We start from the raw sequence: 21,720 nt of genomic DNA on the forward strand, positions 1-21,720 counted from the left end.
GAGAAAAGGAAATGTGTGTGTTCCATAAAAATACGACACAAGGCTTGACCCATTGTTTAGATGTTGATAATTATCTGTTAGAAACCTGTCAAAAATGAAATATGGAGTTACAAGGTTTCCACCTGATAGCAATCCAATTGAAATAAAATTAAAATTATTTTCTAGAAACTTAAGTGTCATGATTGACTGTTTTGTTACACAATTTGATGGCCGGGCAAGTGGTTATTGGTTAGCAGGCTACATGGTACTGTGGTTAGGTTGTATCAATGAGTGTGTGGGAAATATGATTAACCAGTGGTAATTGGACAGTGCTGGCGGTAACCTTTTGCGCCCAGGGCCCCCTATAGGGGACAGTGTGAAACCATGTTGTGATTTGGAGCACAACTACAACAGGATGTGATGACAGGACATATTTCAGTTATGGAAATGCCACCATTGCTACTTTTTTCTCAGCTATCACACATTGGAAAAAAAAAACACAGACACTGAACTCAACTCAGTAGTTCAAAAATACAGTGCAGTCACAAAACTCAACGTTGCAATATCAGCCTCTGAAATAATATGGCTTCTGTGAAAAGCTGCTGATCCAGAAATAGCTGCAGTTACTTCAGTGTTATCAGTTGAAGTGAATCTATGACATATATTTCTGCAGTCCCAATGAAGGAGTGACCTTCTCTTTCCCAGGTCCCAATATTACTTATAAAGGTAATGATCTCCTGTTCAAAACAAGCACACAATTATTTAAGTCTTATTCTGTTGCACAATTCATGTTATTTCTCTGCCATGTCTATGATACTCAGATGTCTGATGGTAACACACAGTATGAAGACATGAAACACTGCTGAGGCAAAATCACCATCACACATGGAACTCTATATGCAACTGTTTTTCTACCATTCGTTGTAAAAATAAATGGAGCCTCGAGTTCATTTCCACTGAATCAAATATGATTTAATAAAACATTTACTTCAACATGTTCATGATACATTACAAATGTTAAGCGGTCACACATTAGACTGAATTCAAAAGAAGAGAACATTTTATCACAAGACTTTATTATCAAAAATCATTTGTGTGTGTGAGCCACACACATGAAGGCTTGGAAGGGCGTCTCTTCATACTTATGACATGATGTCACTGAATGGACTTCCTGCAGTCTTACATCTGAAGGAGAGCAGTGCTCCACAATCATTCCATCATTTCAGCTGCAGCACCACCTACAAGACACAAATACAAAGAAACCCTTTAGAACCTCGGCTTATTGTGAAATTCTGCCCCCAAGTGGCCAAAAAACAGATTGACGCAGCTTTGTAGGAGAAGTCAAGCATTATTCTATATTTTCTTACTGTCACCAAATCCTACAATAATCAAATCTGATTTCTCTGATCTGTGTGTGACTCTCAGCCCCAAGTCTACAGATGCCCACTGAAGAAGGCAAACTTATGAGAAGGCTCACATACAGTGTAAACTGAACCTGTCAATGACATGATGAAGAAAAAAATATTTATTGTCTCTTGAATGTAAACTCTGCTGCATGGCCTCCACAGACAAACAATACAGTTTGATTCAGAGAGAGTGTGTGAGGGGGGGGGGGGGGGGGGGGGGGCAGACACAGAGAGAGAGAGAGAGAGAGAGAGAGGTGTGTGTGTGAAGATCCCCTTCAAATATGTTTGAAAATATAAAGAACTCTGCTTTGATTGGAATAATAATTTGTGTCTGATACGTTTTATAAAATCTCCCCCTTCATTTAAAAGTACAGAATCAATGAATATGCACATCATTCATTTCTAAAGTTTTCCTGCTGGACCGAGATCCTACTCGACTATGAAGTCCATTCTCAGTCAGTGTGTGCGAAATGGAGGCTTCAAGTCTCCACATCACACTTGTGTAAGTTTCATACTGGACCGAGATTGGTTCCAATGTAGAAGCGATGTCATAGATCATGTTCATAGGTACACACCCACCTTTAACTCCCCCTTCAGCAGATCAATGTGAAAACAAACTGTGCATCATTCTGTACAGTGAAGCTCAAACATCACAGTGTACAAACATGTAGGACCATGGACAGTACAGTTAGTTATAGTGCACCCTGATGACACATTATATTCCACTTCTTTACTGTGCAGCTCTGGCTTCATACTGTCACACACATATTAATGATAATGCCATAAAAAAGAAAAGCCCCAAATGTTTCCAGAATCTTACCTTGAGATTTTGTGTGATCAGACAAAGAAAATGGAAATGTATAAATCTCATAAAGTTTTAAGTATGTTGGAATCTGTATTTAATATCTGATGAAAATGACTTTATAAACTAAGGGATTCACTTCTTGTGGGAACTCAGACAAAAGCTGTGGGATAAAGTTAATTTTGGGTCAGTGGTTAAGGTTAGGGTTAGAGTTAGGCTAACATTCTCCAGGAAATGAATATCAGTTTATGTAATGTCCCCAAAAAGTGACCATTGTCTGATGTGTGTGTGTGTGTGTGTGTGCGTTTTTGTTACCTTTCCCAGTATAAACACCAACTTTGTCAGGACTACAGCCTGGTCCTCCTGGTTAAGGTTAGTGGTGAGGTGTGTATGGAGGTTAGGTTAAGCAGAAGTCAATGCAATATCCTGACAATGATAGCTGTGCAAACGTGTGTTCTGTGTGTGTCTACCTTATTAGCAGCCTCTAGTGAACTGATGAGTGTGTTTAGCTCCTCTCTGTTCATCTCCATGGTGATGGGCCGGAGGGCTCCGTTCTCCCTCACATCCAGACTGAGACTAAGCAAAGGAGTGTGAAGAGACGAGATCTTATCACTGGACAGGGCCAGCTGGAGGAAGAGGAGACACAGGAACAGGAAATAAAACAACAGTTTGATATAAGACCTATCACTTTATTTACTATTTTTTGTTGGATATTCTTCATCAAACAGTGTTTTTAGCCCAATCGGTGACAAGATGGATTACTTGAAACATGTAAAACAAATCACAATAAGATAAATGTACCAAATCAACATTATGACAACCTTAAATATCTTCCTTTCTCTTCAAATGACTTCAAACTAAATATCTGACTTCCTCCTGGTAGCATGTATGTTCATGTGAGCATACACACACAATAATAAATACAAAGTCAGTGTAAAGATAGCTTCATTCGTCTCAACTCAACACACAAGGACACCACCAGGAATATTAGAGTCCTGAATGATGTGTCTGACTGTGTGTGTTTATCCTAAAATAATTACAGACTGTTTTATTTGGAGTAATATACATATACGTTTGTTTTTTGCTTTTTTATTGACAAAAAAACCCAACCTTAATCACAAAGAAAAGCACAATTTCACATTGTTGTGTTTACTTTCTAAATATTGGAAAGAAACGTTGTGTTGATGGTCTCTTCTTTTTATTTGAAACAATATTTATTTTATCTTAAGGCTGTATGAGACATATTTTATTTCCATTTAAGGCGTACATCCTTTGTGTTGGCTGACTGTGTGTGTGTGTGTGTGTGTGTGTGTCTTGTGACTGTCAGGATGTCTCCAGGCTAGCTAGCAGTATATGCAATAATGGTTATAAAAGCTGTCACAACATGTGACTGTGTATGTATGTGACTGTATGTGAACAGCAGTATTACCTGGTTTATTTTTGGTTGTTTTTTTTACTTTCAGTTTTTGGTTGTTTTTTTTGTTCTGCTCTTTCTGTTTTTCAAAAATGTAAAAATGTGATTATACATTTTCCTTATCAGGGACTGTGCATTTGATAATAGTTAAGCTGCATATGTGAACATCATTTTGAAATAAAAATAAAAAGCTGCTGAGTGAAACATATATGTGTCATGCTGATCAAAAGAAGCTTGATGATCTTCCATGTTCAGTTCAGTCATTTGGTGTCATCACCAGAGTGGAGTGCTGTTTAGTACAGAAGTGTATTGCGTTCAAAAGCTCTGTTTTTCTGAATGAAGGAGATCATTTAAAACAACAGACCCTTTCATTCCCTTCTTGAGAGCTCGATTTAATGGAAGCAAACATGGCCGCTTGTTTAGTTGAATCCAGTTTGACTTTGTTTTGGGTTTGAGACACTGGGAGATGCTCCTGTCTTTAACTCATATAGATGATATTGTTATTAGTTTGTTGACTTCAGACAGAAAGCTCATTCAGATATGATGGACACTGTGAAAAATGATTCAGAAATACTAGTAAGACAACAAGTAAATGCAATATGCTTCCAAAGTTGAGTGTCTTTGCTGTGTAGAAAATAACAAACATTCTTTGCTAAAGATGCCAATAAAGTGGTTGAACCAGAGTGACTGTGTTTCCCACCTCTGCTTTAAGGTAAGATGAAGTCACAAACATACTCCAGATGTTCTTCCACCTCTGTCATAGTTCAGACATTATTTCAATGAGCTCTCACCAATCACAGCTGATCACCATGCAGAAAGTTACTGTTTTTAAACTGTCAGCAGGTTAAATGTGCATCCAGTTTACTTCAGTGTGCTGAGGATAGTTTTCACTAAGGATAGAGATGCAGGGCAGTCTGTCTACAATCTGACTTTACTGTTGGATATTCATGGTCCTCAGTGGGTAAACCCTGATGACGTTGAGGACTTTCCCTCTAGTTTTGGCCAAATGTCCAACTGTACTTAACAAATGAATGAATCCAATGCACATTTACTCATTTCATGCTCCCTAGATGAACAGCATACTTTTTCCCCCCCTTTGTAATCAAGATACTGACACTAACATGAGTTTCTTGACAACTGCTGTAAATATTTGTTAAACCTAAAGAATGAACACTGATGTGTGATGTAGAGCCATCCTCAACTCAAAATATCAACTATACAAACATGATTTGTTCTAATGTAACAGCTAGACGAATACATTAGGTCAGAGGATGAATACTCTCAGGGACGCAACAAACATGCTTGTTTGTTACTGTTTGATATAGAGGTGGTCTTATTATATCAGTCAACATAATACTAGTATAAATCTTCATGTGATATAAAAAAAAAATGTAATGATTCATGACATGTTGATGTGTGTACAACATTGGTTCTGATAGACGATAATATAAAAGAGGTTTGATGACATGAAACTTGAAAGACATACACTCAGTCATCCATAACTACACTGACTGGAAGATGAGGATGAAGATATGGTCAGCTGAGGTGACCACTGATTATCACTCTCACTTTATGCTTCTTAATCAGAGCAGCATGTTGAAACCAGGGAAAGAAAACCCTGGTTGTAAAAAGCAGGGGAAGGTGGAGAGAAACAGTGCAGTCAGTTACAGTCAGAGAGCAGACAGTTGCCAGTCAAACATCACCAGATAATCACCAGCTGGACACAGTCTGTAGTCTGCACTGAGGTGAAGTTGCAGCTCTGTGTGTGTCTGCTGCTATCAGAGTACAACAGGACTAAAGCTACATGTATATTGTAGTAGTAGCAGGATGAAATGTATCAGCTACATACTGTTAGATACAATGTGTGGCTGTCTGATGTTCTGCAGTAATCTCCCTGCTCCACAGTGGATGATCCTGTTATGTATGATGATTTTTATTTGTGTTTACATTATGTTTGTGATTGTATTTCATGTACATGTTTATTTGGGCATGGTGCTTTTTTATTTTTTATTGTCAGGCTACAGAAATAAGACACCAGGCTAGTATGTCCACAACTAAATATGGAGTTACAAGGTTTCCACCTGACAGCAGCGTTATCCAATTAGAATAAAATAAAAGGGGACATGAGCTTCAGTGCCCAGGGGCCCCTGATAGTATTAATCCAGCCTTTTCTCTGGGTGCAATCGTAAGTTTACAAACTTATGTTTCTTGTCAAACATGAACAAATATGTCAAAAAGTAAATATTTCAAATGTAAACATATTTTCAGGTCTCAAACGAGTCATATTTCTTTAAGTAAAAAGGTTCAGAGTGAATTTGTGTTGACTGTGTTCATTAAAAGTGTTAAGCAGTGATTCACCTTAAGCTGCCAGTCAAAGTCCTGCAGAGTAGCGGAGGAGATGGAGTTGGTTCTGTCCAGCAGAGCGCTGCGGATCTCCTCCCGTCTGCCTTTTAGTACAGTCAGCACAGTCTCAGCATGGCTGCTGCTCACATCTGACAGACCAGCCAGCACCTTCACACACACAACAGCAGGAAACACTGATGTTAAACTCTGAACACACCATGGAATCATCTTTTGTTTGACAATAATAACGTGCTATATTTGTCAGATCAGTGCAGTATATGTGCTTTATTTACAATTAAGTAGAGCTGAAACAATTACCTGATTAATCCATTAGATGGTTGACAATTTAAAAATCTATAAATTCTTCATTCATTCATTTCAATTTTTAAGTGTGAATGTCAAAAAAAATCCATAAACTGATGCCTTCTTCTTCTTAATATTATTATTATTATTGTTGTATATTTGTCAATTGCATGTCTATGGGTTTTCAACTGTTGGTAAGTCAAAACAAGCTTGAGCTCTTACATTTTATAAACAAATTGATTGCTTAATCAAAATGATCGATACATTCATGGATAATGAAAATCATCATACATAATATCTAAAAGATAAATGTAGTGTACGTTGTGTTTGACTGGCTCATGTGCTGCTCTTGTCTCACCTCCTCATCAGAGCTGTTGTTCCCTGCAGCCAGACGGAAGAAGGCTGTCAGAGAGTGGAGGAGCTCCTGCCACTCCTTCAGGCTCCAGGTGGTGCTGTAATCCTCCAGGCGGGGAGGCTCCTGTCCACAGAGTCCATCCACCACCCTGTGACACAGCTACACACACGCACACACACACACACACACACACACACACACACACACACACACACACACACACACACACACACACACACACACACACACACACACACACACACACACACACACACACACACACACACACACACACACACACACACACACACACACACACACACACGGCGTCTCTTTGTCATGTTGTGTCACATTCTCATCACGTGGTTTCAAAAGTAAAGTTCCAACATTGCACAAAATACAAAGATGACTCAAAAATTCAATTGTATGTAGCAGAACTGTTTTTTTCTTTCCTGCCCCTCAGATTTATATCCTGACTCTATAAAATGCTGCTTATTATTTGGCATATCAGCAGGCCCACAGAATTAGACGACACTTCCACAGATTTTCCGCAGACTTTCCACCAATAAAGATGCTGCTTGTAAAACTCAAAATTTTAAGCCCGGTGAAATGAAAATGACTTTTTCCCACTTTTAATCCTGTGTCCCTGTGTAAATTGCTTATTTATCTCTTATTATATGCCAAATATGTCATAAAATCTGTATTTTTACATTATAAGATATTTTCTCTTCCTATAAAATAGTTTCAAATGTTTGCTCACAATGTGTCAGAGGCATTTCCAAAAGTTCAGCCAATCAAATGTGACTTTGTGTAAGTAGCCGACCTCACTGGACGCACACGTCACTATTTGTGAGTCATAGTAGCTAACAGAGAGATATGAACAAAGACAGGAAGAGACATGTTTTAATATCAGTGGGCAAAAACTGTGTTTCCATGTCCAGAACAATGTGGCTGAGCTCTAATTCATTTAAAACAATCTTTCTAATCTTAAAATGAATATTTCCTATCACATTACAAGCAAAAGAACATTCTGCAAAATTCCCCAAATTTTCATTCTGGATCACCGCTGAAAACTCTAAAAACAAACTGCAGATTCCGTTTGGGTCTGCTCATCAGTATTAATAATATCATCTGTTTCATTTACTATATCAGTCACAGCCTGATTGCTACAAAACAAATACTTTAAGTAAATTGTTCTGGCTTTGAGTAGTTATTCCACCACTGTTTAAATCAGAGGTCAAACATACGGCCCATGGGCCAGAACCGGCCCTCCAAGGGGTTAAATTCAGCCCACTGGATAACTTTGCGACTTACTTCACTTATTTTCTCTCAGAATTCACAGTTAAGGCTTCTGATCTTGTCGTGGACATCCAACTTGAAATAATGATTCAGAAGTCATGGCACACAATTTTCATCAGGGTGCTTGGACACATTTAATCAGTACCTCCTTTAACTAGATGCTTTTATTATAGTCAAGTTATAATATATATTATATCATTTAGATATTATTTATAGGTTATCATGTAATGGTTTTACTGGTCTGGCCCACTCAAGATCAAATTGAGCATTATGTGGCCCCTAAACTAAAATGAATTTGACCCCCCGGCTTTAAATGTTCTGGAACATTTAAAGCAGGGGTTAAGAATGTGTTACAGCAGGGAACCTGTCATTCAAAACTAAGCTATTTCATTTCTAATACTAACTATAGCTGACTATGTACAATAGAAACAGAAGTGACTATTCAACTCTGACAACTGCACATCATCTATGTAGTTAGTGTATGGATGAACACACCTTACATACAGTTCAATTAATGACATGTCATGTTTGTAATAACAACCCTGCAGCTCTCTGACAGTAACAAGAAACAGAGTCAGACACAGCTTCAGCAATGTTATTATCCCATAACCAGCCAGGCTCAGTTGTCTCACTAGGTAATCACACATTTGAGTTTCCACATCAACAAACCTGCATGTTTCACAATGAGGGAGGAAACCAGAGCAGAGGTGGTTTAGAAACTAAAGTGTCATTTCCTGTATCTGTGTCACATGGCTTTTCCCTGTGGGAGACTGTGAGCAGGTCCTGATACCAGGTGTAGACAGACCCACTGAAAGATGAGTAATAACCATTTTTTTGCTACATTCCAAAGAAGACATGTTAGAAATGAAGCTTTTTCTGTGTTTTCACAGTAAAGTGGCTGCTTACATGGTTCCATCTATCTGACCAGCCGTGTTTTATTTTTTTTTTTATTATTAAGATTTTTTAACAAATCATGAAGCAGGCTTATTTGGAACACCCATGGGGTTTAAGGGTACGTTAGGTACCCATTAAGCTGATGCCAGATCTTTGACATATTTTGACAAATTAAATAATACAAATAATTAGAAATTCGTATTGAATTATTGTCACTTGAAATGAGAGATTAGACTTTAATGAAAATGTTCTCACTTAAATTGGTGCATTATAGATTCAAATATCTAAGTGGATTTGGTGGGATTCACACAGATGTTTAGCCAAACTTTTACAGTAATGTGTGCTACCGTAGTTCTTCCCACATGAGTCAATGAGCCTTGGACGTCTAGGACCCTCACAGGTTCACTGCTGTCCTTCTTTGGACCACTTCACTGCATACCCAGAAGACCCCACAACACCAGCTGTTATAGACATGCTCTGACCCAGTCATCTAGCATCACAATCTGACCCTTATCAAAGTCACTCACATATCATACACTTTATGGTCAAACGAATAAACAAACTCTGCACAGACATCGTTCATCAAACAGAAACATGTAGTTTTGGGTGTTAGAGACTTTTAGCATCTATAGGCTAATCATCATGGAATCATAATTTAACACTAATGAAGACAGACACAGGACAGGAGGATAAATAAGCTGTTAAAATGGAATCAATCTACAGAACATTCACTACAACATGTTCTGTTAGCGAGTTTAGTGTGAACTCTCTGCAGTCTGAACTCTCGTGTGATTACAGGAACAGCTACACATTAACGAGCTTATTCCATCATTTAATCAGAACACATATTAACATGAATACTTACTGTTAGAGTCTGTGTTGCAGGTAAGCTACTCAGTAAAACCACCATGTTTTCATTTGATTCCGCGTTCAGACCAGCTGATGTACGTCACGTGGTAGTTTGCGCTGCGTTCACTTGCTTTAGGGAAAAATTAAAGTCAACATCTTCAGGGACTATTTAGCACATGCATGTGCGGTGTAAAATGTATTATTTTGTAGATGTATCTGTGTTTTTCCACGGCTTAACACTTCCACATGTCACCCGGGTAATTGTCTCTGTCAATTGACTCACACGCCGAACTCCATTTAAAAATCTCCGTATTTAGTGTGACCTTGCTCGTTGGCAAAAAGCCAGACGCAACCAATGTAAAGGTTTAAAATGTCTTTTAACAAATTAATACGAATTATCTCTTTGATGCTAGTCTAGTCATCCTTAATTAATACTAACGTTACAAAAATCTGCGGATATTATTACTGATACTGGGTGGAGTTAGAAATGGAGCGTTTAGTAAATGGAGCTCAGTTAGACGGTGTTCAATAGAGAAGCGCAACGTTTTGCAGCGGGTTGCAAACAGGGAGCTTCACATCCTGCTTTAGGCTGCAGGCTGCTGTTAGAAACTCCATGTCTGCCGGTGATGCACAGAAACGAAGAAGTGAGCTGCAGTCTATGAAGCGGGACACGTATGGAAATAAAGAGCAGGGTAAGTGTTGTGTGTCACTCTGATGTGTTCCAGGAATAACGTTATGTTGATTCAGTGATGGTGAACAATGTGTAGAGGAACAACAGTGTAGGCCTGCGGTTCTATCAACCGAAACACAAGCTGCTGTTCGACAGCTTTCTAAACATTTATACTTTCTGTTTACAGTCGCTCCAACATAGTCCGTACATTATAATGCAGGCTAACTCATTAAAGTTCGGCTTTAGGCTGACTGTACAATTACTGTATGTTGTTATCTACTAAGAAACCGTAACATTAAAGAATGTATTCAAGACTGTTACTAAGTAAACCCTATTAGATAACGTGTGTAAACAGGTGTGGTTACCAGCTAAGTCTAATAACTGTGTTTTTGTGTTTATACATCCACTCTTAATGACATAGAATATCTCAGCAAGTACAATAGAATAAAGTTTATTGTCATCGCACAAGAAGTAGCTACAACGAAATTTGCTGTGCTGTGGATGAATATAAAAAAAAATAGAAACTAGGCAGTAATAAATACACAAATCAATAAATATATAAACAAAGCATTGATGTTGAGTTTGTAAATCTCCTTTTAGCTACACAATGAGGATGAGAAGTTGCTTGGATCCACTGTTACAGATCACTGATGATGGGAGAGCACAGTAGATGTGACACCGCATGGACCTGCTGTTCAGACTCACATCAGAATCTTGACATTTTAATAATAATGATAATAATAATAATAATAATTAAAGCTGCAAGCAGTGATGAACGGGCCCTCGCTCCCCCGCTCCCTGAAACAGGAAAATTCACTGCAACGCATCTACAAGGTCATAAGATGACACAGAATGAATATAAAGTCGGTCAGACTAAATTCGCAGGAGGAATTCATTATATAATATGTTGCGTGGAAATGGCAACAAACGGTACCAAAATTGAAAGTTCAGATCAAAATGGCAGACTTCCTGTTGGAGTTAGCGTATGGGTGCAAGAGACGTTTTTGTGTGTCTCTAGATGACACATATGTGTACCAAATTTCGTTAATCTACGTCAATCTGGAGGGAGGGGCTCAATATTCTTAATTTTCTACAGGGTGCAGTGGCACCATTTGGCCAGCAGTTCCTGTATCATGGTGAAACATCGAAATTACCCGCATCACCATGGCAACTACGTATGACAGAGGAAAATAATTTTGATAACTTTTCATTTCCAATGTCTGAAGATGTCAAGTCGGTCGGATTAAATTTCTAGGAGGAGTTCGTTAAAGTATGATGCGTGGAAATCGAGAAAATGGTGCCAAAATCGCAAATTAGATCCAAAATGGCTGACCTCCTGTTGGAGTTAGAGTATGGGTCCAATCATAAAATAAGAGCATAAAAGCAGCAACCAGCGAGGTAATTAAAAGGTAAAGGTTCCGCTACAAAAAAATGTCTTAAGTCCTTTGCTAAAACTCTCAGTAGTTTGTGGTGCCCTCATTCATAAGAAAGAAATAAAGTCCTTCAATCAAGACAACATCAGTCTCAGCCATTGTAAAGTCTGTAACAGCCTTGCAATACAATTCTGGTCATGAAGGTTAGAACAGTCAGTTTGTGTTGAAACAGTTTCAGAGAGGTTGCTTATGTTTTAGGCTGTGGTTTGCAGGATTGTTGAACTGTATTTCTTTCATATTTTGGTTGCTGTCTTTAAATGATGTGGGCAAAATATTCTCTCAGATAGTTTTAGTAAAAACTGATCATTAGAACCTTCATGCTAAAGGGTGGACGCATGTAAAAAGGTGTAGTAGGTAATGAACTGTCAGTAGATTCATCTGATAATCAAACTAAACTGATATCTCAGCTGTGCTATCTCATAGTTAAGTTTCAGCCCATATCTCATGGTGATTGTATGGATGCTAGTGTATAGTCAGAGCATGGCCAGCAGGATGGCTTAGGGTTAGTGGAACCACTAACAAGTCAGTATGGTGCTGTGTACATGACAAACTGATTATCATCACCTGACCAGTTTAGGTTGTTTTTCTCTGTGTTGTGGTGTGTTTGCTGGGCCTGACTTTCATACATTTGTACCCAGTAAGATTCACTGTTTGGACAAAGGAACACTGTCTCTCTCCATTTGCTTCTGGATATGTTTGGTCTTCAGCTTATTTACATATTTTAGGCTTCGTCCCCTTAAACCACATGATCACATATCAGATGCATGGTAGAGATGGGAAAGTCTTCTCAAGACAGTTGTATGACTACAGAGTCGTCTCAGGGTTACAAATACTGTGTACTGAATACTATGTATTTTAAAGTTGGATTTAATCTATAGTTCCAATGATCAGTTGATTGAGAGTTAGATGTCCAGATCCTTGAATTCCTAATGTGAAGATGTTCTAATTTCTTTAGTTCTATTTAACAGGACACTGATTATTTGGATTATTATTATGAAGGGGGAAAAAAACAGTGATTGACAGTTTTCACAGTTTTCTGGCCTTTTATAGACCTAGCAACTAATTGATTGATTGAGAAAAACGTGTACAGATGACTTGATAATGAAAATAATTGTTAGTTGCAACTTTAATGATGTTAATGGTCAGATTTGGCTAACATGAAATGTCCATATAAGTTAACATTTTTAGGGATGACCATATTATTATTATATGACATAATCATGAATATTGATGTAAACAATATAAGTCACAAACTGTACAATAACTTTGATATGTAATCATTGCAGCGATTGTTCCAATAAGGTATCTTAATACAACATCATACCATTATTTTAGACTATAGAGCTCTTAGAGATCTTAATACCCAAAATCATTTCTGGACCTCACTGAATACAGCTACTGATGTACAGTAGGTGTGCTGTAAAGGTATATGGTATCTGTTGTCATCAGAAGACCATCGTAAACAATCAGAGCTCAGCAAATAATCACTTACATCAATCAATCAATCAATCAATCAATCAATCAATCTTTATTTGTATAGCGCCAAATCACAACAAAGTTATCTCAAGGCACTTTACACATAGAGGAGGTTCTAAACTGTACTTTTCAAGTTTTAATTTTAAAGAGACCCAACATTCCCACATGAGCAGCACTTAGCGACAATGGCAAGAAAAAACTCCCTTTTAACAGGAAGAAACCTCAGACAGAACCAGGCTCAAAGTGGGCGGCCATCTGCCTCGACCGGTTGGGGTAGAGGGGAGAGAGAGGAAGAATAGGAGAGAGAGAGAAGCACATTGAAAATAAACATTGAAGCTAGAAGGTCCGGGACTGGAATCTGTCATCCGGACGTCTACAGGTCCAGATTACCTGTGAGATGAGAAAGCAAAGACAACTCCGGGGAAGAAGTTTAGGTTATTGAATGCATTAATAGTACATGAATGTTATTGGATATAGATGGATGGATAGAGAGAGAGAGAGGAGGAGAGAGGAGCTCAGTGCATCATGGAGGTAGGAGTCCCCCGGCAGTCTAAGCCTATAGCAGCATAAACTAGGAGCTTGCTAACTATAAGCTTTATCAAAAAGGAAAGTTTGAAGCCTACTCTTAAAAGTAGAGAGGGTGTCTGCCCTCCGAACTGAATCTGGGAGATGGTTCCACAGGAGAGGAGCCTGAAAACTGAAGGCTCTGCCTCCCATTCTACTTTTAGAGATACTAGGTACCACAAGTAGGCCTGCGTTCTGGGAGCGCAGTGTTCTGGTAGGTACATAAGGTACTATAAGCTCTTTAAGATATGATGGAGCCTGACCAGTAAGAGCTTTAAAAGTGAGGAGAAGGATTTTAAATTCTATTCTTGATTTTATGGGAAGCCAATACAGTGAAGCCAAAATAGGAGTAATGTGATCTCTCTTTCTAGTTTTTGTCAGAACGCGTGCAGCTGCATTCTGGACCAGTTGGAGAGTCTTTAGAGACTTGTTAGGGCAGCCTGATAATAATGAATTACAATAATCCAGCCTAGAAGTAACAAATGCATGGACTAGTTCTTCAGCATCATTTTGAGACAGAATATGTCTGATTTTTGAAATGTTACGCAGATGAAAAAAGGCAGACCTTGAAATTTGTTTTATGTGGGAATTAAAGGACAGATCCTGGTCAAATATAACTCCTAGGTTCCTTACAGTAGTACTGGAGGCCAAAGTAATGTCATCCAGAGTAGTTATATCATTAGATAATGTGTTTCTGAGGTGTTTAGGGCCAAGCACAATAACTTCAGTTTTTTCTGAGTTTAACAGCAGGAAGTTGCAGGTCATCCAGGCCTTTATGTCCTTGATGCATGTTTGTAGTTTAGTTAACTGGTTGATTGCATTAGGCTTGAGGTACATAAAATACAGCAACATATAATTACACTAGTTAGGCTGTAACAGTTTGACCAGTTAAGTGAAGATCACACAGTAGAGTCCCTTTTTAAAAGGAACGTCATTAAATCAGTAGCACTCAAATTGGAGTCTGGGGGCCTGCAAGGATCCTTCAGGGGGTTTCTAGAGTCTCCAGCTACAATCACACAGTAACTCACTGCTACATGATTGACTGGGAATGATCCCAGTTACACACTCTGATTTGGGTTTCATTGTATCAAGAGAAGTCAAGTCAAACTTTATTTGTACAGCACATTTATAACAATCACAATTGGTCACATATGTACTCTACACACTTTTATAATTCACTTCCAGAACGTCTTATAAGTTTTATGCAGTTTAAAGTTGTCTGGAAGTTCAAGGCTGTTAACACCCAAAGTTGAAATCCAAAAGTAAAATGTTAATATTTTCAGCTGACACAGCATGAAACAAACACAAAGCTGTTCTGTTTTAATGAGGTAGGCTGGGATCCTTCTCACTTCTTCAAAACCATGTTTAAACCAGTTTTTATTAGGAAGTGTACTCACTGAACCAAAGTGTACAAAGTGCTCTGTACAGTTCACTTCCCCACATAATATGCTGCATTTGGTCAGTAAAAGTTGATCAATTTTTAGAAAGGTAATATTTGAAATAACATAGGCCTACTGAATTTGACACTTCAGATCAAATATTCAAATGTGCAGGTGTGTACATGGTATTCCAGCAGTTCAGAAAGGAACCTAGCCAGCTGTGCAAAACCATGTCAGTGTTCAGATAAAGAAGAGATTTGTGGCCTTCTGTGTGGCCTGGGAAAGGACTGTTGTCTTATTATTTATTAGGGGCTGTGAAGAACAATGAACAACAGCATTAATCTTATCTAAATGCTGTATGTCTGTCTCCTGTATGATATAATGAATGTAGGTGATGCATACGGGCAGTAGCTTCAGTGGTTATCTCATTATCTCAGCCCTGTGCTAAGAATGATGGTTAGCAGGTTAGGCATGTCACAGGGATGTGTGAGTTCCTTCTAGCTTTAAGTTGAGAAAAAAAGACCACACAAAACACTAGGTTACCTTTTCATTCTATTTATTGTATGGAAATGATTCATAACTGCATGGATCTTTGTCATTTAAAGAAAATGTTGCATTTTTATTAATTACAGTGTTATCAACTGCCCTGTATTACACATCTACGTTCCACACATGTTTCATCTGAGAAAAATGTGCTCTGAATTTAAGTATTGCAGTAAAAGTACTGCAGTATTATGAGTGATGTAGTATGCAGTATTACAGTAAAAGTACTGCAGTATTATGAGTGATGTAGTATGCAGTATTACAGTAAAAGTACTGCAGTATTATGAGTGATGTGTAAGCAATTACTTTATAGTTAGGTAGTTTAGTCCAGAGGTTCCAAACCTACGGGTGGGGTCCCTCCAAAGGGTCAGCAGATAAATGTGAGGGGGGTGGTGAGATGATTAATGGGAGAGGAAAGGAGAAAAAACGTAGGCTATATTTGCACGGAAACGATCTAAACAGAAAACACAAAAGTGGCGTTGCGTTCTCACTTTTTATTGTGCGTTTAGATGAGCTTTTTTTGGGGTAAAAATGCATGCATACGGTGACGCAAATGTTTGTGGAATTCAATGTTGTATGCAGGCCAGGCAGCCACAACACCATAAAGTCTGCGCGCCTGTATAGAACCTTCCCTCTACTTCTCTCCCTAGTAGTGCGAAATCCAAAACCAAAACCAAAACATGTCTACGAAGCGAACAAAAACTGACCATTTTGTCTCGGACTACACTTCTCTCCCTCCACCTCTGTCATTGTCTGCCCCGCTGCAGCAGACAGGTATCAGCAGAAGGATGGGTACGTGACGTCACATGGAAGAGCGTCTGTCACCAAGGTTACAGCTTCAGACCACAGCAAAAACTCTGCTGCATTTAAATCGATGGTCCGGCGTAATTTTGACCTAGCGTCATATGCACCATTACGTCTATCTAAACACCGCCTCAGCACTTTTTTTTCATTTGGTCGCAAATTAGTGGAGTTAGAGCCATCAGCTGAATGCTTAGTACAGGCGCTAATGGAACCAAAAGTGTATCTCGTAAATTACTTCACTAATAATGCCTGGATTGTTATCAAACTTCTACTGTAGTACAAATAGGGTCTTTACTCATAAATCCATGCATTGGAAAGTTTGTAAGTACACCAGGAGTTTATTAAAATTAAAGCTGCAAGCAGCTTTGGCGGGACCTCGCCCCCTTGCGCACATCGGGCCGCGGCAAAGCGGAAAGGTTTCCGTCGGGTGCATTTAGACGCATTCAGACCCGGCATTTATTGGACACTGCAATAAGTAGATATACATTACACACACACACACACACACACACTCACACATACACACTCACACATACACACACACTGTAACACACACACGCTCACACATATACACACACACTCACACATATAAACACACACAAACTCACACACTCACACAGACACACACTCACACATACACACACACTCACACATATACACACACCCACACATATACACACACACTCACACATATAAACACACACAAACTCACACACTCACACAGACACACACTCACACATACACACACACTCACACATATACACACACCCACACATATACACACACCCACACATATACACACACACACACACTCACACTCTCTCTCTCTCTCTCTGTCTCTCTGTGTAGACATTTAGACTGAGCCACTGAAATGAACCTCCAACACTTTGATGAGTCAAACAGGAGAGGAACTTATTTCCAGTGAAACCTGTAGATATGTTTGTAGTTCATGCTCATGTAATTTGTGTTTGATCTAGACTTTGACAGCAATGTCAGTGAAATAGTTGACAGACTATAGATAATATCTTAAATTGAAGGAAAGTGACAAAATACAATCTGTGGTAAGAATAGGACGTTTAAAGAGGGAATTCCCCCCAATCAAATATTCCCTGAACTATATTATATAGTAATTAGTTATTTAGTATACACTTTAGTAGTGTTATTCTCTAAACTATATTATATAGTAATTAGTTATTTAGTATACACTTTATTAGTTTTATTCTCTGAACTACAGTCACCTGCAACTTCATTAGGAACATGTGCAATATAATTCAATCCAATACAACAGCTCTGCTATAAATTCTGCTTTTTTTGAAGTTTATACATTTTCAGTTTTTGTTGACATTGTCAAAAAAGTGATAATTCTACTTTGTTTATTACTGAGGTTGTACTAAGTGGTGGTTGTGTACTTGGGTGCATTACATTGAATGGTGTTCTTAATATTTTGCCCTCCTCATGTATGTTAATGGAGTGGACAAAATATTAGGAACACCTTTCAATATAATGCATCCTAATGCGCCACAATCACTCAATAATGAACATAAAGCAGAATTTTCACCTTCTTGTCCAAAAATGTTTAAGCTTCATAAATGTAGAATTTATAGCAGAGCTGCTGTATTGGATTAAATTAGATTGCACAGGTTAAGCCAGTGAGTCTATCTTATATAGTTAACTTATTCTCTGAACTATATTTTATAGTAATTACAAGTTATATAGTATTATACAGTTAAGTAGTGATATTCAGCTTCAGTAGCATCACGTTTTTGTTGAATCTGCCTCACTCTCTCTCTTCTGTTGAATGAGAAACATCTGAGTGACTTAATATTGGCGTTTTGTAACATCAGCTGATATAACGCGCAGCACCGCAGCATTTTACACATTGCACCGTTAATATCACCTGTTTAGTTGGAGCCGTTCATATACTCTGAGCCGGTTAGCCTGAAACTTGTTACTATGGTAACGTCACAGTTACCTGTCTGAGGATTAACGTTGTTAATGTTGACATCACATGGCGCTGTTTTCATTAGTTTTTCGGACTCCGCTGTTTTTTGGTGAGCAGGTTCTGCCTCAGATGATGTAGATTTATGTTTTAACCAGCGGTCTGTGTTTGTTTCCTTAAACTTAATATCACTGTTAGCTTGTCTGTGTTTGTTTCCTTAAACTTAATATCACTGTTAGCTTGTCTGTGTTTGTTTCCTTAAACTTAATATCACTGTTAGCTTGTCTGTGTTATGCAAGCGCAGTGTTGCCAACTCCTATTGGCTGTCCTAAAAGTCGCTAGAAGTTGCTAAATGACGTCATCACCTAATTTGCATATTTTTTGGACATTTAATGGACGCTTTAGGAGAGAGGAATAACATCTTGGGAGAGACAAAAAGTGAGTAAAAAAACCTAAATATGTTTAGAAGTACAAATGAACTTTCTTATGTTGATAATAGTTTTTTTGTTTTTTTTAATTTGAATCAATTTTGTTCTGTATTGTTAAATGTTAGAATATCAAATTTAATCAAAAGACTGTTATGCGGGGTGGAATTGTGCATGTGCAATCTCCTCTCTGCTCTGACTGCAGCTGGGTCTGCTGCGCGAAGCTACTGTGAACCTGACTGCCTGTGCGTGCTTTGGGACGGGGGAGGGGCTCACGGCAGCACCCGATGCTCGTTGAGGACAGTAACTGCAGAGCTATACGTGCTTTCACTTCAGTCTCAAAAACACCAGACAACTCTCCAATAACACCACAAAAAGTCGCTAGATTTGTCGCTAGTCGCTTTTGAGAAACAAAGTCGCTAAGAGGGTTTGGAAAGTCGCCAGATTTAGCGAGAAAGTCGCCAAGTTGGCAACACTGTGCTAGCGGGAACGCAACAGTGGAGCGTTTTTAAGATTTCCACTCTGGAGGGTGGTTTCACTTTTTTGCGTTTTTAAGCCTCAAAAACGCTTTCACCGTCTAAACCAAAGGCACATCTGATCAAATATTCTGTCGTTTTCACCCACGAGCGTTGTCGTGTATACAGGGCCTTAGATTTTTGCTGCTCACTGTTTAGTGGAGCTGTTAATGACTCACAGAAATGTGAAATGTGAGCCTGACTACACACTGCTCTTTGTAATAAACCACTGGTTTCATCTTAACATGTTGTGTTTTAAAAGCTTGTTATATTATCCATTTAATCCATCAAATGTACAATAGTACAATGTTTGGTTGCAGAGGGTTGTGGAATAAATATTGTAGGTATAACGTGATACTACTCTATGTACAGGGGATTATGTACTGTATGCTGGTTTAGACACGTGTGTTTGTCCCACAGTCTGCTTCAATTTCCAACAAACATACATGTTTACATATGTATTGCACAATGATATATCATTTGTATAATATATATATATAATAAGTAACAACTCTATTAGATATGTAGGCTACCTGTCTGTGCAACATGTGAAGTGAAGATTTGGATGGACAGGTTTGAGGAGGTTGCTCCTCTAAATAGTGTGAAGGAAAATCATGGTCTCTTAGATCTTTTTTTCCTGATGTACCACTTATGTATGTTTGGTTATGTTTCGTCACTTAGGTGTCTACAGCCAACATGCCAGGTAGCTGCTTGTGTCTCTCTGTAATGTTAGACAGCTTGTTGTAATGAGGCTGTGTCAGGTCTGGTGTCTCTGTCAGACCAATTTCAGTATAGAGTGTTACTTACAAGTGTTCCTTCGCCTGGGGCCAGAGCAAGGTGATGTCAGCATGTGTAGAAATGTATCAGAAGAGCTTCCTAACAGAATTGCTGGAGGTTATAAACAGTGAGAGAAGAGGCCTGTGTGCTCAAATGTTAGCCTTAAGTTTTTTCATACTGTCTTTACATTCCTGTGTGAGCTCAAGTCTGGGTTTTACTGACATGGTCTGATGATAGTTCAAAAGATGTGACCTACAACTATTTTCTGTCACACTTTTACTCTGGCTTCAGTAGTTGACTTTGGAATCCTGTCACCATGTCACCAGATACAGTGTTGATTGCGGTTGTTTCCATGTTTAGCTAGCAGCATGGCTGAAGGGATGGCACTGTTGGTTTGTCTGTTGGACCAAAACTGGTTCAGACTGAAATGACTTGACTATGTCTATAACATTAATATGAATTGTTGTAGTAGACATTCACGTTCCTCAGAGAATGAACTGTAATAACTTTGATCTCTTGACTTTTTAAGGTCAAAGTCTCATTTATACTGCAGTTAATGAACAAATACCTCCAAAACTAACAATCACATTAGCCTCAGTTGTACTTTGAGTTAGTGCTATTTGTAAATATTTGCATGCTAACACGTTAAACCAACATAGGGATCATGGTAAACACTATATCCTAACCCAAACATGAACATGCTAGCATTATCACTGTTAGCATGTTAGCATGCTGATGTATGCAGTTAGTTCCAGCAGAGCCTCACAGAGCTGCTAGATTGGCTTTAAAGCCCCAATGTACTAACATTTTCTGTCTATGGCATCTATGATTTAGTCTGTTTGTGGTTTTTGACTAAGATCAAAGTTACAAGAGATTCAGAATGAAAACAGTCCCACATTAAAACCATCCAGAGGCCTGTGTTGGTAGGTTTAAGGTACTAGTGAGACAGTCCAGAAAGTTAATTGGATATAAAAGCATGGGTTCACATTTTTTCAAGTCTGTCCTAAGACAACATTCAGATTCCCAAATAAAACCTGTTTTTCTTGCTGTAATGATTCCTCCTGTTCTTACTGACCATTAGAAGATCCCTTCATAATGTTTACTGTAATGATTCCTCCTGTTCATACTGACCATTAGAAGATCTCTTCATAATGTTTACTGTAATGATTCGTCCTGTTCATACTGACCATTAGAAGATCCCTTCATAATGTTTACTGTAATGATTCCTCCTGTTCATACTGACCATTAGAAGATCTCTTCATCATGTTTACTGTAATGATTCCTCCTGTTCATACTGACCATTAGAAGATCTCTTCATAATGCTCTTACAATGGAAGTGATGGAGGTAACTGTATTATGACTTTGGATTTGAATCAATGAATCAATCTTACAACTAGGAATTGGAATTCTTTTCAATAAAGGGACCTTTGTCCTCTGCTTTATAGAACACACATAGATGAAGCATTGTGAAGAGATGGATCAATTAGTTTATTCCCCAAAATTGTTGTGCAAGGCTGAGTCAGCTTATGCAGCCACTCAGCAAGGTGCAGG

The 21,720-nt window shown here is 38.4% G+C and overlaps 2 protein-coding genes across 2 annotated transcripts in view; one reads left to right on the forward strand and one right to left on the reverse strand.

Moving 5' to 3' along the window:
* Positions 1-938: 938 nt before the first annotated feature.
* On the reverse strand, positions 939-9,784 carry commd8 (COMM domain containing 8). Its single transcript, XM_062440956.1, has 5 exons — positions 9,661-9,784; positions 6,606-6,761; positions 5,960-6,112; positions 2,658-2,813; positions 939-1,217 (listed from the first exon to the last, which is right to left on the reverse strand). Exons 1-5 carry the CDS (start codon positions 9,703-9,705, stop codon positions 1,197-1,199), a joined length of 531 nt encoding a protein of 176 aa, XP_062296940.1. The 5' UTR covers positions 9,706-9,784; the 3' UTR covers positions 939-1,196.
* Positions 9,785-10,200: 416 nt separating this feature from the next.
* Positions 10,201-21,720, forward strand: part of atp10d (ATPase phospholipid transporting 10D) — a 59,111-nt gene continuing 47,591 nt past the window's right edge. Inside the window, exon 1 of the mRNA XM_062440943.1 lies at positions 10,201-10,336. The gene's annotated coding sequence lies outside the window, so the exon portion shown is untranslated. The remainder of the gene's footprint in view (positions 10,337-21,720) is intronic.

Source organism: Scomber scombrus, chromosome 19, assembly GCF_963691925.1.
Source record: "Scomber scombrus chromosome 19, fScoSco1.1, whole genome shotgun sequence".
Lineage (NCBI taxonomy): Eukaryota > Metazoa > Chordata > Actinopteri > Scombriformes > Scombridae > Scomber > Scomber scombrus.

What these genes read in the sequence shown, in the direction of transcription:
- commd8 (XM_062440956.1), bottom strand. Translation starts at nt 9,705, where the DNA reads ATGGTGGTTTTACTGAGTAGCTTACCTGCAACACAGACTCTAACA. An exon ending in ACTTTGACTGGCAGCTTAAG is followed by an intron (nt 2,814 to 5,959) that starts GTGAATCACTGC and finishes CTCTTCCTCCAG; the next exon opens with CTGGCCCTGTCCAGTGATAA. An exon ending in CACTAGAGGCTGCTAATAAG is followed by an intron (nt 1,218 to 2,657) that starts GTAGACACACAC and finishes TGTGTCTTGTAG; the next exon opens with GTGGTGCTGCAGCTGAAATG.